At 43.8% G+C, this 13,106-nt stretch overlaps 1 protein-coding gene across 1 annotated transcript in view; it reads right to left on the bottom strand.

Annotated features, from left to right (window-relative positions):
* The window catches only part of RFT1 (RFT1 homolog), a 56,086-nt gene that overhangs the window by 22,261 nt on the left and 20,719 nt on the right, over positions 1-13,106 (bottom strand). Inside the window, exons 2-6 of the mRNA XM_007107166.3 lie at positions 10,940-11,025; positions 8,756-8,872; positions 7,448-7,637; positions 6,771-6,872; positions 3,218-3,355 (exon numbers count right to left, since the gene is read on the bottom strand). Coding sequence (XP_007107228.1) covers positions 3,218-3,355; positions 6,771-6,872; positions 7,448-7,637; positions 8,756-8,872; positions 10,940-11,025 — 633 coding nt within the window. The remainder of the gene's footprint in view (positions 1-3,217; positions 3,356-6,770; positions 6,873-7,447; positions 7,638-8,755; positions 8,873-10,939; positions 11,026-13,106) is intronic.

Raw genomic sequence — 13,106 nt, 5'->3', positions numbered from 1 at the left:
TCTCCCCACCACAATGCAAGTTCTGAGCACAGGGACCTCACTCAGGGCACCTGGTACAGTGCTTAAGACAGGATACTGCTTAGTACATGCTTGCTCTGTTAAATTCCTCAGCTTTACTTGAATACTAGCCGATCTCTCATATTAAATCCCTTGGAAGTGTCAAGGAATAGAAAAGATGTAAAAGGCAGCCGTTATTTGAGATGTCATTATTATAAGGCTAAACAAGTAACATTAAAGAAGATAGAATTCTGAACTTCCCTGGTGGCACAGTGGTTAAGAATCCGCCTGCCAATGCAGGGGACATTGTTTCGAGCCCTTGTCCGGGAAGATCCCACATGTCGCAGAGCAACTAAGCCCATGCCCCACAACTACTGAGCCTGTGCTCTAGAGCCTGTGAGCCACAACTACTGAAGCAAGCGCGCTCCGCAACAAGAGAAGCCACCGCAATGAGAAGCCCACGCACCACAACGAAGAGTAGCCCCCGCTCACCGTAACTAGAGAAAGCCCACACACAACAACGAAGACCCAATGCAGCCAAATATTAATTAATTAATTTAAAAAAAAAAGAAGATGGAATTCTATAAGAGGAGGCAAGAAATCTCCCAATTTGGTCAAGTTGATTGTGAATGCAATTTTTTGACCAGTTTCGTAGAAGGGAGCCCCCAGGGCAGAAAGCTGCTCTGGAGAGTCGAGTTAGGCATGTTGCTGGTGTAGTCATCCGCTGCATTCAGATTTGTCTCGTTTCTTTTTTCTTTAAAAAATTAAACTTGAATAATGAATTGTTCTACCTGGAATCTCCCAATCTTTAAGTAAATAAATAATTACTTTGGGCAATAAGCCAATTTCTTTTGGAAGACTTCATAGCATAGAGGTTAAACACACAGACTAAGGTTTTTCCATAGACAGAAGTTAGAAGTGGGTCCAAAGCCAGTTGTGTGATTTGGGGTTCATCACTTAATGTCTCTGAACCTCAGTTTTCTCACCTGTAAAATGGGAGACAATAGTATTTACCTCATAGGGTTACTAAGAGGATTAAGGACAGAAGTCCAAGTACAGTACTTAGCCTAAGGCCGGGTGCAGAGTAAGTGTGCAGTCAATGGCAGTTAATATAAACGGCTCTTTGTCAAAGTTCAAATACTTTCACAGAATTCTGTAAGTCTTTAAGAGGGGCCTCAGAGGTTGTGTAGACCAACAATCTCACCTTAAAAGTGAGGACCCTGAGGTCTGGAGAGAGTCCTGCAGGCTTCAGATCTGTATCTACCGCCTCCCAAATGCACAGGAAGCTCCCTGAGGCTAAGCAGTCACCTTCCTACGTGTCTGTATCCCAGAGAACACCCATCAGGGGCTGTGTTCTGTCAGCAGGAACGCTGCCACCATCATGTGTGACAGGTACACCCAACCTTCTTAAGGTCAAGACTTCTGTCCTGACAATATGAGCATGGGTACTTTCGGGACAGATTGCCAGATGAAACAGCTGAGCTCTCAGCAATGTCATCAGCGTCTGCCTGGCTAGGATGCTCGAGTGGAGCTACTCCTGCTCTCAGAGCAGCAGTGGGATGCTGGTGATGGTGTGGGCTGTCACTTATGGATGTGCACTCATGCCAGGCCACAGTGTTAAGCACCTTATATGCCCCATCTTGTCTGGCTCTCACAACCACCTTAGGAGGGAGGTATTCTTATTATGCCCATTTGACAGATAAGGAAACTGAAGGTTGGAGTTCTGAGCCCATCACAGGGTTAAGTACACACTTGTCAGACTCTTTTCCTTACCCTCTCTCTTTGCCTGTATTAACAGTAAAAACGCTCCTTTCCAAAATACTGCTGGGTGCAGGCGCTGGTCCAGTATGAAAAGCTGGCCAGGCTTGGTACAGGTGGGCCCTGGGGAGCGCTCAGGGAGGGGGACTTTTCTGCACTCTCAGACCCGCTCTGTGGGCAGGGAGCAGAAGCTCCAGGCAAGAGAAGTGATCTGGAGTCCTGATCTGTTAAGCCTGCAGATAAGGCACCATGGTATCCAAAAACTGTCATGTTGATTTAGGTTAAAGGTAAGATCTAGTTGATCAGAATGGAGAACTCTCATCTAACAAATAAGAACATATCTGGCTTTGCTACATAATTTCTCGTTTTTCTTGAAAGGTTGCATAACAAGATTCCTTAAGTTCTGAGACTTAAGTCCCAAATACTTTATTACATTTTCAAGTAATCACAAAAGAGCTATAAGGAGAAGTCCAGCTGAAGCCTTACCTCAACTAAGTGCACCACATCCAGCAAGCAAATAAGTACGAGAAAAAGGAAAAGTGCATCAGCCCAGATGAAGCAGGTCACAGAGCATCTGTGCAGAGGCGATGTGGTAAGACATCACATGTACGGCTCCTGGGCTAGAGACACTAGCACTGACCCCACGAGAGGCAGGAGATAAAAGTCAAATGGACTGAAAGTTGAAGGGTTGAGTGGAAAGAGATTGTGCCTTGCTCTCACACATCAGCCTCTGGAATCCTCAATGGTCTATGTGGGGAAGCGGATCACCTGAGAGAGCAGCCTGACACTAGGCGAAGGAACTCTGCAGGGGCCCTCCCTGCTTTGTCAGCACCCTCCAGACTATCTGTGCTGGAGGTCAGTCCTGGGAAAAACCAAGAGACGCAGCAGAACAGAGAGAGTGAGCACAGTGGTGAGAGCCCTGTGCTCTGCTGGGATTCACGCCACTCCAGCTCCTGTCCTCACCCTGACCCTCACCTTGGGCAGGTAATTTAGTTGCTAAGCCTCAGTTCCTCAACGCTAAAATAGAAATAATAATGTCATCCCCAAAGAGTTGTTATAAGCATTAAATAAGGTATGTAAATCATCCAGCACAGGAGCTGGCAGAGTGATTTTCAACTGGGGGCAATTCTGTCCCCCGGGGGACACTCCACAGTGTCTGGAGATATTTTTGGTTGTTACAACTAGGGGGTAGTACCTCCTGGTATCTAGTGGGTAAAGATCAAGAACGCTGCTAAACATCCTACAATGCAAAGGACAGCTCCCACAACAAAAATTATCTGGCCCAAACTGTCAATAGTGACAAGATTTAGAAACCCTGGCTGAGCACATAACAAGCACTCCATAGACATGAGTTATCAAATTATCTTTATTATTATAATAAGCAATAAAGTTGTTATTTCTTTCCCTCAAGGATAACTAGCATCTGTGATTAAAATGATAACAGACAAAATACATTACTTACTCTACTTCTCGTAATATTGGGTAACAGATCTGTCATTCTGGAGACAGGAAGAACTTGTTGCTTGGCTGATTCTGGGGAGCCCAGTAACTTTGTAAAATAAATAACATAGCAGAGCACCAGAACTGCAGTATAGAAAAGCTGAAAAAAGAAAATAATGGGTTTAAATTACACTGTTTTAATGTAACCATAATTAAGATACACCTATAGATTTGACCTCAAAGACCAGTCAATAAAGAGAACTGTCTTAATTAACTGTACTTTCTATGGAGCAAGGTCTCATCCTCTGGAAAACAGCACTACTCAGTATGACCCAGCTCCACTGCAGCATCTCTAGGGAAGGTGTCACAACACTTCACCTGACTGGGAGAACAGAAGTTCTTCCAGGCAGGCAGAACATAAGTTCCGTGACAGACATCCACTAGGACAACCACCACAGCAATGTCAGATACGTTCTCCGAAGATTCGTATTTGGACAAAGGGATGGCTTTCCCACCTAGACAGTACACCATGAGAATCCATGTGTCCTGGCTGTGCTAGTATCCAGGGACTTGTCCATCATCTAGGGCTGGGGATTTTCCATGAACCCCAGAAACCTGTGACACTATGATTAAAAAGCAGAATTAAGCTGCTGGCTCTCCTTTCTGCCCAGTGCATGGGCAGGGCAAGAGCTACTACAGGATGGGGAGGGACAGGGTGCTAAGAGGCTCCACCCCTTCCTCTTCCCATCTAGGACAAAAAGATGTCTTCTGGCCATGAGCAGCAGCCTGGGGTTTTGTCTGCAGGTTGGGGAGGAGTATCCAAAGAGACCCTTTTCAGGAATTCCCTAGCAGTCCAGTGGTCAGGACTCTGCACTTCCAATGCTGGGCACCCAGGTTCGACGCCTGGTCAGGGAACTACAATAAGATACCACAAGCTGCGTGACATCGCAGGGAAAAATAAAAAACTAAAGAGCCCCTTTTCATAAGCTCCCTTATCCCCTCTGCCCCTGAGAACAGTGCACACTAGCTTAAGAAGTACTGGGACCTCCAGGCCCCACTTTCAATCTGGAAACACCAAGGCTGCTCCTTTAGTAAACACACTAAGAGGAGTCTGGGTTTAGCAGGTGTAGGCTCCTCTGCTCTCCACGCCCATCCATGCCTGAGGACAGACTCGCCATCCACTCTCTTTCTTTCATGCCTCAAACCCTTTAAGACACAAGCAGCGCTGTGGGGAGCCACACCACCTGATGCCAACATCCTCTGTAACAAGCACCCTTTTCTAGCCCCCTTCCCTGCCTCTCTCCATCTTCCTGCTGACCAGAGCCTGGGGAAGAGCAACAACCTCCTTACAGAGTATCCTAACTACATGGTCCCTTCCCCTTTTTCTAATTGAGGAAATATTCACATAAATTGACCATTTTAACCATTTTAAAGCATATAATGGCAGTGGCTTTTAGTACATTCACAATGTTGTACAATAACCACCATTATCTAATACCAGAACATTTTTCATTACTCCAAAAGGAAATTCTGGACCAATTAAGCAGTCACTCTCCATTCCCCCAGCCCCTGGCAACCACTAATCTGCTTTCTGTCTCTACAGAGTCGCCTATTCTGGACATTACATATTAATGGAAACATATAATAGGTGGCCTTTTGTGTCTGGCTTCTTTCACTTAGTATCATGTTTTCAAGGTTCATCCATGTTGTGGCACGTATCAGTATTTCATTTTTATGCTGAATAATATTCTATTGTATAGATATACCACATTTTGTTTATCCATCCATCAACTGATGAACGTTTGGGTTGTTTCCACCTTTTGGCTATTGTGAATAGTACTACTATGAACATCCACGTACAAAATTTTGTTTGAACACCCATCTTCAGTTCTTTGGGGTATATACCTAGGAGTGGAATTGCTAGATCATATGGCACTTCTACATTTAACTTTTTGAGGAACTGCCAAATCATTTTCCACAGCAGCTGCACCATATTACATTCCCACCAGCAATGTATGAGTGTTCCAATTTCTCCATATCTTCACCAACGTTTGTTATTTTCTATCTTTTTGATAACTGCCATCCTAACTGCTGTAAAGTGGTATCTCATTGCGGTTTTGATTTACATTTGCCTAATGACTAATGATGTTGAGCATCTTTTCATGTGCTTATTGGCTATTTATTTGTGTATCTTCTTTGGAAAAATGTCTATTCAAGTCCTTGACCCACTTTTGGGATGGTTTGTCTTTTTGTTGTTGAGTTGTAAGATTTCTTTATATATTCTACCGTGACTCTTTTATTTGAGCTATGATGCCATGGGGAGAGGGGTCAGTTCAAGGAGGAACCTGGAGGCAGGTTGGAGAAAGGGGAATCCCAGCAGGATTCGCCTGGGGCTCGCCTGCTGATATGAGGTGCTGTTGGCTCTTAGACCTCTCCCACAGAGACTGACAGAGAATGTACCAGAGAAGAGCTCTCAGAAATCTTATGATAAGGATGTCAATAAACTCAGAATTGGCCTAGCTGACCTATAATCTATGACGTATCCTGGGTGGGAACTACGACAATGAGAAAGTCATAATGCAAGTAACTTTCCCAAGAAGACTCAACCAATAACTGGGCATCTCTACTGCCCTCCTATCCTATTAGGGAGAGTCAATCACAAACAATGATGAATGTTGAGAACTGTAGTTCTAGACCTAATAAAACATGGCAAAAATTATCAGAGATAACTTCTCTAAAATATGCAATTGTAGCAAGGTACTTTTAGGAAGCAATTCTCATTCTTAATCTATAATTTTAAATCTAGCTCTTCTGTGTTTCACAGAAATATTTGTACTTTTTGCCTAGGACATGGGAAACATTTTCACATAAATCATTACTAAGAATTTTAACTTGTCTTCCAATACATTAAGAAAAATTACAAAGTAGTTTGTACTATGAGATGGTCTGATAACTATATGATCTTTTTCATTTTTTAAATTAGCATTAGTACTGTAGTTACATTTTTAATAGAACTAGAAATACGAACTAGAACTAGAAAATGAGATGGAATTGAAGCCAAAATTGCTAAAACTGAAAATGTACCTCCTATGACTTGATTCACACCCTCTGAATTATGAGAGATTTCAATCTAAGTTTAAAACAGACTTGGCAGAGTTTCCTGCTATTCTGAAAACAACTGATTGAAATCCAGAGAAAATAACACACACGCAATTTGATTCCCACCCCACCCCCTTACTGCTCTTTCTCTCCTCCATAGGATTGTCAGACAATCAAAGATCAGTTTGATATGGGCTGGGCTTGCCCACAGAATGTCTAAAGGAGTTTTTATGTCTGACAACAAGGCTGGATGTGGCCCTCACCAGGTCCCCACAAACACCAGTGGTGTCAGTGTATGCAGCGGGATGGACATGGCAGCCAGAGGAGAAGCAGTGCCAAGACCACCTTTCTAGAGCTTTCAGCCTTCTCCACAGGCATGAATACTGCAAATGTAAATCACGGAGTAACAGAAACAAGAAGTAAAAAACAGATGGAGAAACAGAGATTATACAAAAGTTAAAAGTCATAACTCTTACCTGGGCCAAAGAGAAAATATACAGTCCCCAGTGAGGCAAACACAGCACGAGAAAAGCTGTCAGGACGCTCTTGAGGATTACTGACAGGCTCTCAGCAATCACCTGCAAACCCATGGTAAAGGGTACACTTTACAAACATTATTAAAAACTAAAGATGCAAAGAAATCCTAGAAAATCTGGGATAGTGGTTACCCTGGTGGTAGGGGAGGGGCATATGGTTGGACACAGTATTAATAATGTTCTACTTCTTGGGTTGGGTGGTAGGTTCATGGACCTTCAGTATATTATCATGCTTTAAGATTTAAATATATGTTACACACTATATTTTTTGTATGTATCAAATAATATATTTTAAAAGATGAAAATTTAATATTCGTATACAACTAAATAGAATCACTAGAAAAATCTGAAAAATGTCCTTTTAAATTCTTACTTACACTAATAACTTCCCTATTAACAAAACCTGTTCTTCATTAATAGTGTAGCAGAGGTAAAGTTCAACCAAACTCATCTGACAAATCTCAAGTGAATGAACTGAACTGATCATGTTACCTTTTTCCAAATATTTTTTTAGATGCAAATCTGAAAAGACCATTCTCTCCTATAAAAGCATTTTTAAAAAACCACTCTTTCTCCTGTTCTTCTCATTTCTCATTCATAGCAGAAGGCACACTGACCTTGAGCTTGACAAACATATGTGCTTGTGCCAAGACCCAGAAGGGCTCTCCCAGAAGTTCCACCACTGCTGAGAACCCAAACAACACCACTCCAGTGTCATAGTGGGGGATGACGTCAGGATCGGGTACTGCGAGCAACTGTAGCCAGGCCCAGCCCAGGAACACGGACCAAAACACACCCAAAGGGACTCTAGAAAGAGAAAAAATGTCTCTTAATATGCTAAATATAAAAATAAAAATATATTAAAATAGTAACATTGAACAGAAAAGAAATATAGTCATAATAAAAATAGCTACCACTTATTCAGGCACTTACTACATGCCAGGCATATGATTCACCCCCTTTATCTCACTGACTCCTCACAATGATACTGTCATTACCCCCATTGAAAAGATGAGGAAACTAAGGCTGACAAGCATTGGGTAATTTGGCCAAGGTCATAGACAGCTGTTCAGGGCAGAAGTAGGACCCAATCCCGATCTAACTCCAAAGCCTGCACTCCTACCCACTGTGTTACAATGACTTGTAAGTAAAACTCCCAGAAGTGCCTGCTGTTTGCACTAGAATAACTGAAGGACGGTATACAGCTGGTCCTTGTACCTCAAATAACTGGTAGTCCAGTGCACAGTATCCCTTCAGGTGTGACCAGAGAGCACTTCAATATGACTGGGTGGCTAACAGTCATTCCTCTAATAAAATAAACGCCTACCAGCCCTTATGACAGTCATCTCCATGAAGTAATATGGAGTTATGCAAGGGCAGGACTGGGAAACCATTTTAATTACTAGCCCTCCCAGCAGGGATCGAACTGCAGAAAAGCCATTACAATTTTTAGCTGATGTACTTGGTCCTCGAGAATATTCTAAAAGGCTCAAAACTGAAATCAACATAACAAAATTGAGGAGAGATACAAAGAAACCCTTAAAAGGCTTTCAAAAAATAATAAGTGGCTGTTAAAAGTGCATAAAACTAAGGAAAAAGGTTAGGAATAAAAAAGATGACACAGGCCCAGTGGGAATCAAAATAGCAGAAACAGCCTCCAAAGAGGGTAGAAGTGGGGTTAGAAACGTGGCATAGAAACCCCTACCCGGAGCTTCCTCCTGGCTCCTGGCCATCCAGAGAGAAAACAGCCAGGGATGCTCCTTCACACAGATGTTCTCCCCTTCCTGTCCCACGCCAAGGGCCCAGAAGCCCACTGCAAAACCCAAGCTGGAAACTATTCAGCTTTAGGCAAGTGTTGCTGTTTAATTTCTCACACTTATCACACCTGCCTCTGTGAAACTGTCTCCGGCCAAAGCACAACTCACGTTAGCCACAGGAGGTTGAGGGTCTGGCTCCAGTCCCGCTGGGTCCTGCCACTCAGACATGCTCTGCGGAAGGCCTCTCTGGCCAGGAAGACGGTGGTAGAGTAAAGCAGTGTTAGCCTGTAAAGGAAAAGCAGCAATCAACATGATGTCTAGTTTTTTCATAGAGACAACTTCTGGGATTTTGCCAGCAATCGGGAGGAGGAAAAGTCTTGGTCATAAATCACTGGTGGTGATTGGCGGGGGGCAATGGTTTCTTACAGAAGTCCCCTCCCCAGCTAATCTGATCCATAAAATAGGAGAGTTAGGAACCAAACAAGGGACATATGAGCATGTGCCTATAGAGAGTTATGACTAGGACAGAAACTGCCACAGAGGCCCCCAAAGCCTGCAGCCTTTGTGCCTATACAGAGGTGTGGCTCTGACCATAAGGAGGAAAAAAGGACAAGACATGACCCCACACAGCAAGAGGGCCTCTTGGCCACCCTGAGACTAGTGACCTAATGACCCCTATGAAAGAAGCTGAGGCTCTATTGAGTGGAGAATCTCAACACAGGCAATGAGGCTGGCAACCACTACTGGGACTGCTGCAACCCAGATGGGCAAGGCTTGCCCACGTTCCTCCTGGCGGGCTTACCTAGGTGGACCCTCCTGCACCTTAGCAAAGAGTAGCTACAGTTCTCCTTCCTCAACAGGCAGTTGACTGGATGAAGCCAGAATGAGGATGGCCCAGGGCTAAGGTACCTGAGGTTGTCCAGGGACCATTCTGTGAACTAGTGCTTCTGTTCCAATGAGACTGAACTATACCTTAAGCAGGTGGACAGGCCAGACAAGGGTTGTCAATGCAGGGATCTGCAAATCTGGGCGAGGCCAGTGGGGAGAGGCCCAAACTGCTTTAAAGTCTGAGTACCCAAGAGGCTTTGGCCCTCTTCCTTCCTGCTTTTACAAGAGCATTTCTTATTTTTTTAAATAAATTTATTTATTTATTTATTTTTGGCTGCGTTGGGTCTTCGTTGCTGCGTGCAGGCTTTCTCTAATTGCGGCAGCTGGGGCTACTCTTCACTGTGGTGCACGGGCTTCTCATTGCAGGGGCTTCTCTTGCTGTGGAGAACAGGCTCCAGGGCGGGTGGGCTTCAGTAGTTGTGGCACGCAGGCTCAGTAGTTGTGGCTTGCAGGCTCTAGAGTGCAGGCTCAGTAGTTGTGGCACATGGGCTTCGTTGCTCCGTGGCACATGGGATCTTCCTGGACCAGGGATCGAACCCGTGTCCCCTGCATTGGCAGGCGAATTCTTAACCACTGTGCCAGCAGGGAAGTCCCAAAAAGAGCATTTCTTAAAGTATGGTCCCTATTTCAAAATCACCTGAAAAACTTGTCAAAGTGCAGATTCCCGGGCACCTCCTCAGTCCTACCAATTGCAAAGCTCTCCAGATGATTCCTTTGCCCATCGAAGTTTGAGACCCTTCTCTAAGCTCTGAGAACAGAGCCAAGAGCGTTATGTTCGGTAAATATTAGATGTGAAATGCTGTCTGGAACATAATGTCTTGTTTACTAGGACATGAAGACACACCTGGGAAGCTGAGTTATACTGAGCACTCACATCACTTCATATACTTTTGTGTCATTTGTGAAGACAGAATATGTGTGGGTGTCCTTGAACAGACAGGAGGAGAGTAGAAGAAACAGAGTCTAAAAGACAAAGCAAGTTGGCTTTCTAAGAGCCTCCAAGGAACTAATGACAAGGACTCAGCTCTCATCCCACTGCCACTTTCCAATTATAAAATTCACCGAGGAGGGAAGGAAGGTGGCTGTTCCAGCCCTGCAATTACAAGGCACATCCTCACGCTCTGCAGAATTCCTTCTTCCTTTGCTGTCAGCAGGACGAGAACACAGGATTATACCTGAGTTGGAGTTTGCAGTGAATTACTCCCACTCCTCTCCTGGGTTCTAAGGCACAGCGGAAGAGCGGGCAGAGAAATGTGTATTTGGAGGCTGCTAATGGAAAACACACGACGGGTCCATTAAAAGCAACATCGCCTAACGCTTCTCTTCAGCCCACTGCTGAAACACTCTGCTTCTGGTAAAGGTCCATGCTTCTAAAATCCAAGGGTGACACACAGGTACAGAGTCTGAAGAAAACCCGACTAGGGATGTGAGTTGTGGACAATGCCAGGGTACACCCCTTCTTACCTGACATTCACTATGCCAACTATTTCCTTTGACAGGAAGCGAAGAATAAATGCATTTAAGACAAAGGTGATCAATCGAAACAACACCTACAGAAAAAGAAAAAAAATACATAAGAATAAATTATATTGGGAAGGTTTACTTTGCTGAAATGAACACAAGATGGCTGCTCTTCTTAATGTAACAACATACAGCAGCTTGGCCAGAGAGATTCTCTTTAAAATGCTCAACCTGTCTGCACTGATTCTGAAATCTCATTCCTTGGGGTCTCTCGGCACTCTCATGCAATGGTCAAAGAACCCAAGAAGGCGTGTGGAAGTCTCCCTAATTTACTGATGAGAAGAGGGAGGCCCTGACAGATTTGCTGAATTTCTTCAAGTTCAGTCAGGCACTCTAGGGAGCAGAAAGGGAATTCTAGTTAGTGCTTCACATTGGCCCTCTCTCCAGCCTGTTTAGAAAGAGCACACACTTAGCGAGTGGGAGTCTGCAGAATACAGCAGATTTACCAGGAATCACGGAATCTAATTTCTCCTTCTTTGCCTAGTAATATCTAAGGATCCGACAATGACATTTAATCTCTTTGAACTTTGGTTTCTCAATTAGAAAACAGAAAAGGCTATGTTTATTTACTGAATATTTGCCACTTTCCAGAGAGGAACTGAAAGACCTTTCAAACAACTGCAATAAGATACTATAAAATAGAGGGGAAAGGGAAACAGAGCCCAGCTATTGCCATTTGAAAAGGATACATCCTGAGACTTTCAAGCCTGTGAATTCAAGAAAACCACCTGAACAAAGAATTCTTCCCATGAGACAGAGAAAAACAGGTTGCAATTAAGTGAGGTTGCCAGATGGGGATGATGGCTGGGGTGCAAGCCTCACTAAGTGACACCGCCTCTGCATCCTGGCAGCAACACAGATATAACTCAAGGGCACTCCAGAGCAAATGACAGATCACTTCTGTGTCAAGCACTCTCAGAGTTACACGTGAACAGTTGCAATCTGGAAAATTCAATCAAACTATGCCAATGGACCACAGTGGTCTGAAAATCTCCGGCGGAAGGTATGACCAAAAAGGGAGATTGCAGTCTAACACTGTCCCTGAAGTGTCACAGAGCAGCAAGGTCTCCAAAGCCAAGGTATCACAGTGTTAACCTTTATGGAGTCAAAGGTGATCTTTTCAAAGTCTGATGAAAGCTTGGTAGCCTCTCCTTAGAAACATGTGAGTACATACATAGACACCAAATTCTGTATTCAATTTCAGAGATTTGAAACCAATTCATGCAGCTCTTAACGGAAAAAGTACTCAGCTGAGAGTCTCAACTCACCATTTAGCTAAACCCATCATCTTCTAATTTCTGTAAGCCTCAATTTTCATCCCTGTCAAGTGAGGCTACCTATCACAGCGAGTTGATGACAAGGATCAAAAAACATCTTGGAAGTGAAAGCATTTTTGAAAAATGCATACAAATGAAAGGCATTAATACACTAAGGCTGGCTCAGAGTTACAGAGAATAAGCTCTTAAATTCTTTCAGAACACAATGTAATTGCAAAGCTACCTCAAGTGTCTGCATTGTAATTTGAGAAAGCGCGCAAGACTGAATTAAAACACTCCAAGAAACCTACAGATTATAGCTATGTAAAAAAAAAACCACATGCACACATTTATGTTAACTTCAAAGTTATCACTAAGAAACTTAATGTCTTAGGCTATATCCAAATCTCCTAATTGGTCTGAATAAAGGTTTGAGCTAATGAACCTATGAAGTTGCTCACACTCCCCAGTATTTGCTCCGTATAGTGGCCCTTATGAACAACACAGTCTTCATTTAACTTTGTAAAGGATTTAACAGTTTAAAAAAAAAAAAAAAGCCCTTTCACATCTGTTAATTACCTGACTCCTAAAAGCAACCGGGTGAATGCATGGGAAGCAAGTAAACTCGGAGCAAAGGGATTTGCCCACATGGCAAGCAAATGACCCGGCTTGACCTTATGGGTAAGGCCACCAGACTCCTAGTCTAGTTTGTTTTCTGCTATGACTTGTTTTCTTTCTTTTTTTTTTTTTTTTTTTCGGGACGCGGGCCTCTCACTGTTGTGGCCTCTCCCGTTGCGGAGCACAGGCTCCGGACGCGCAGGCTCAGCGGCCATGGCTCACGGGCCCAGCCGCTC

The sequence above is a fragment of the Physeter macrocephalus genome, chromosome 18 (assembly GCF_002837175.3).
Source record: "Physeter macrocephalus isolate SW-GA chromosome 18, ASM283717v5, whole genome shotgun sequence".
NCBI lineage: Eukaryota > Metazoa > Chordata > Mammalia > Artiodactyla > Physeteridae > Physeter > Physeter macrocephalus.
The sequence above is the reverse complement of the archived record's forward strand: the minus strand, read 5'-3'. Positions and strand labels throughout refer to the sequence as shown.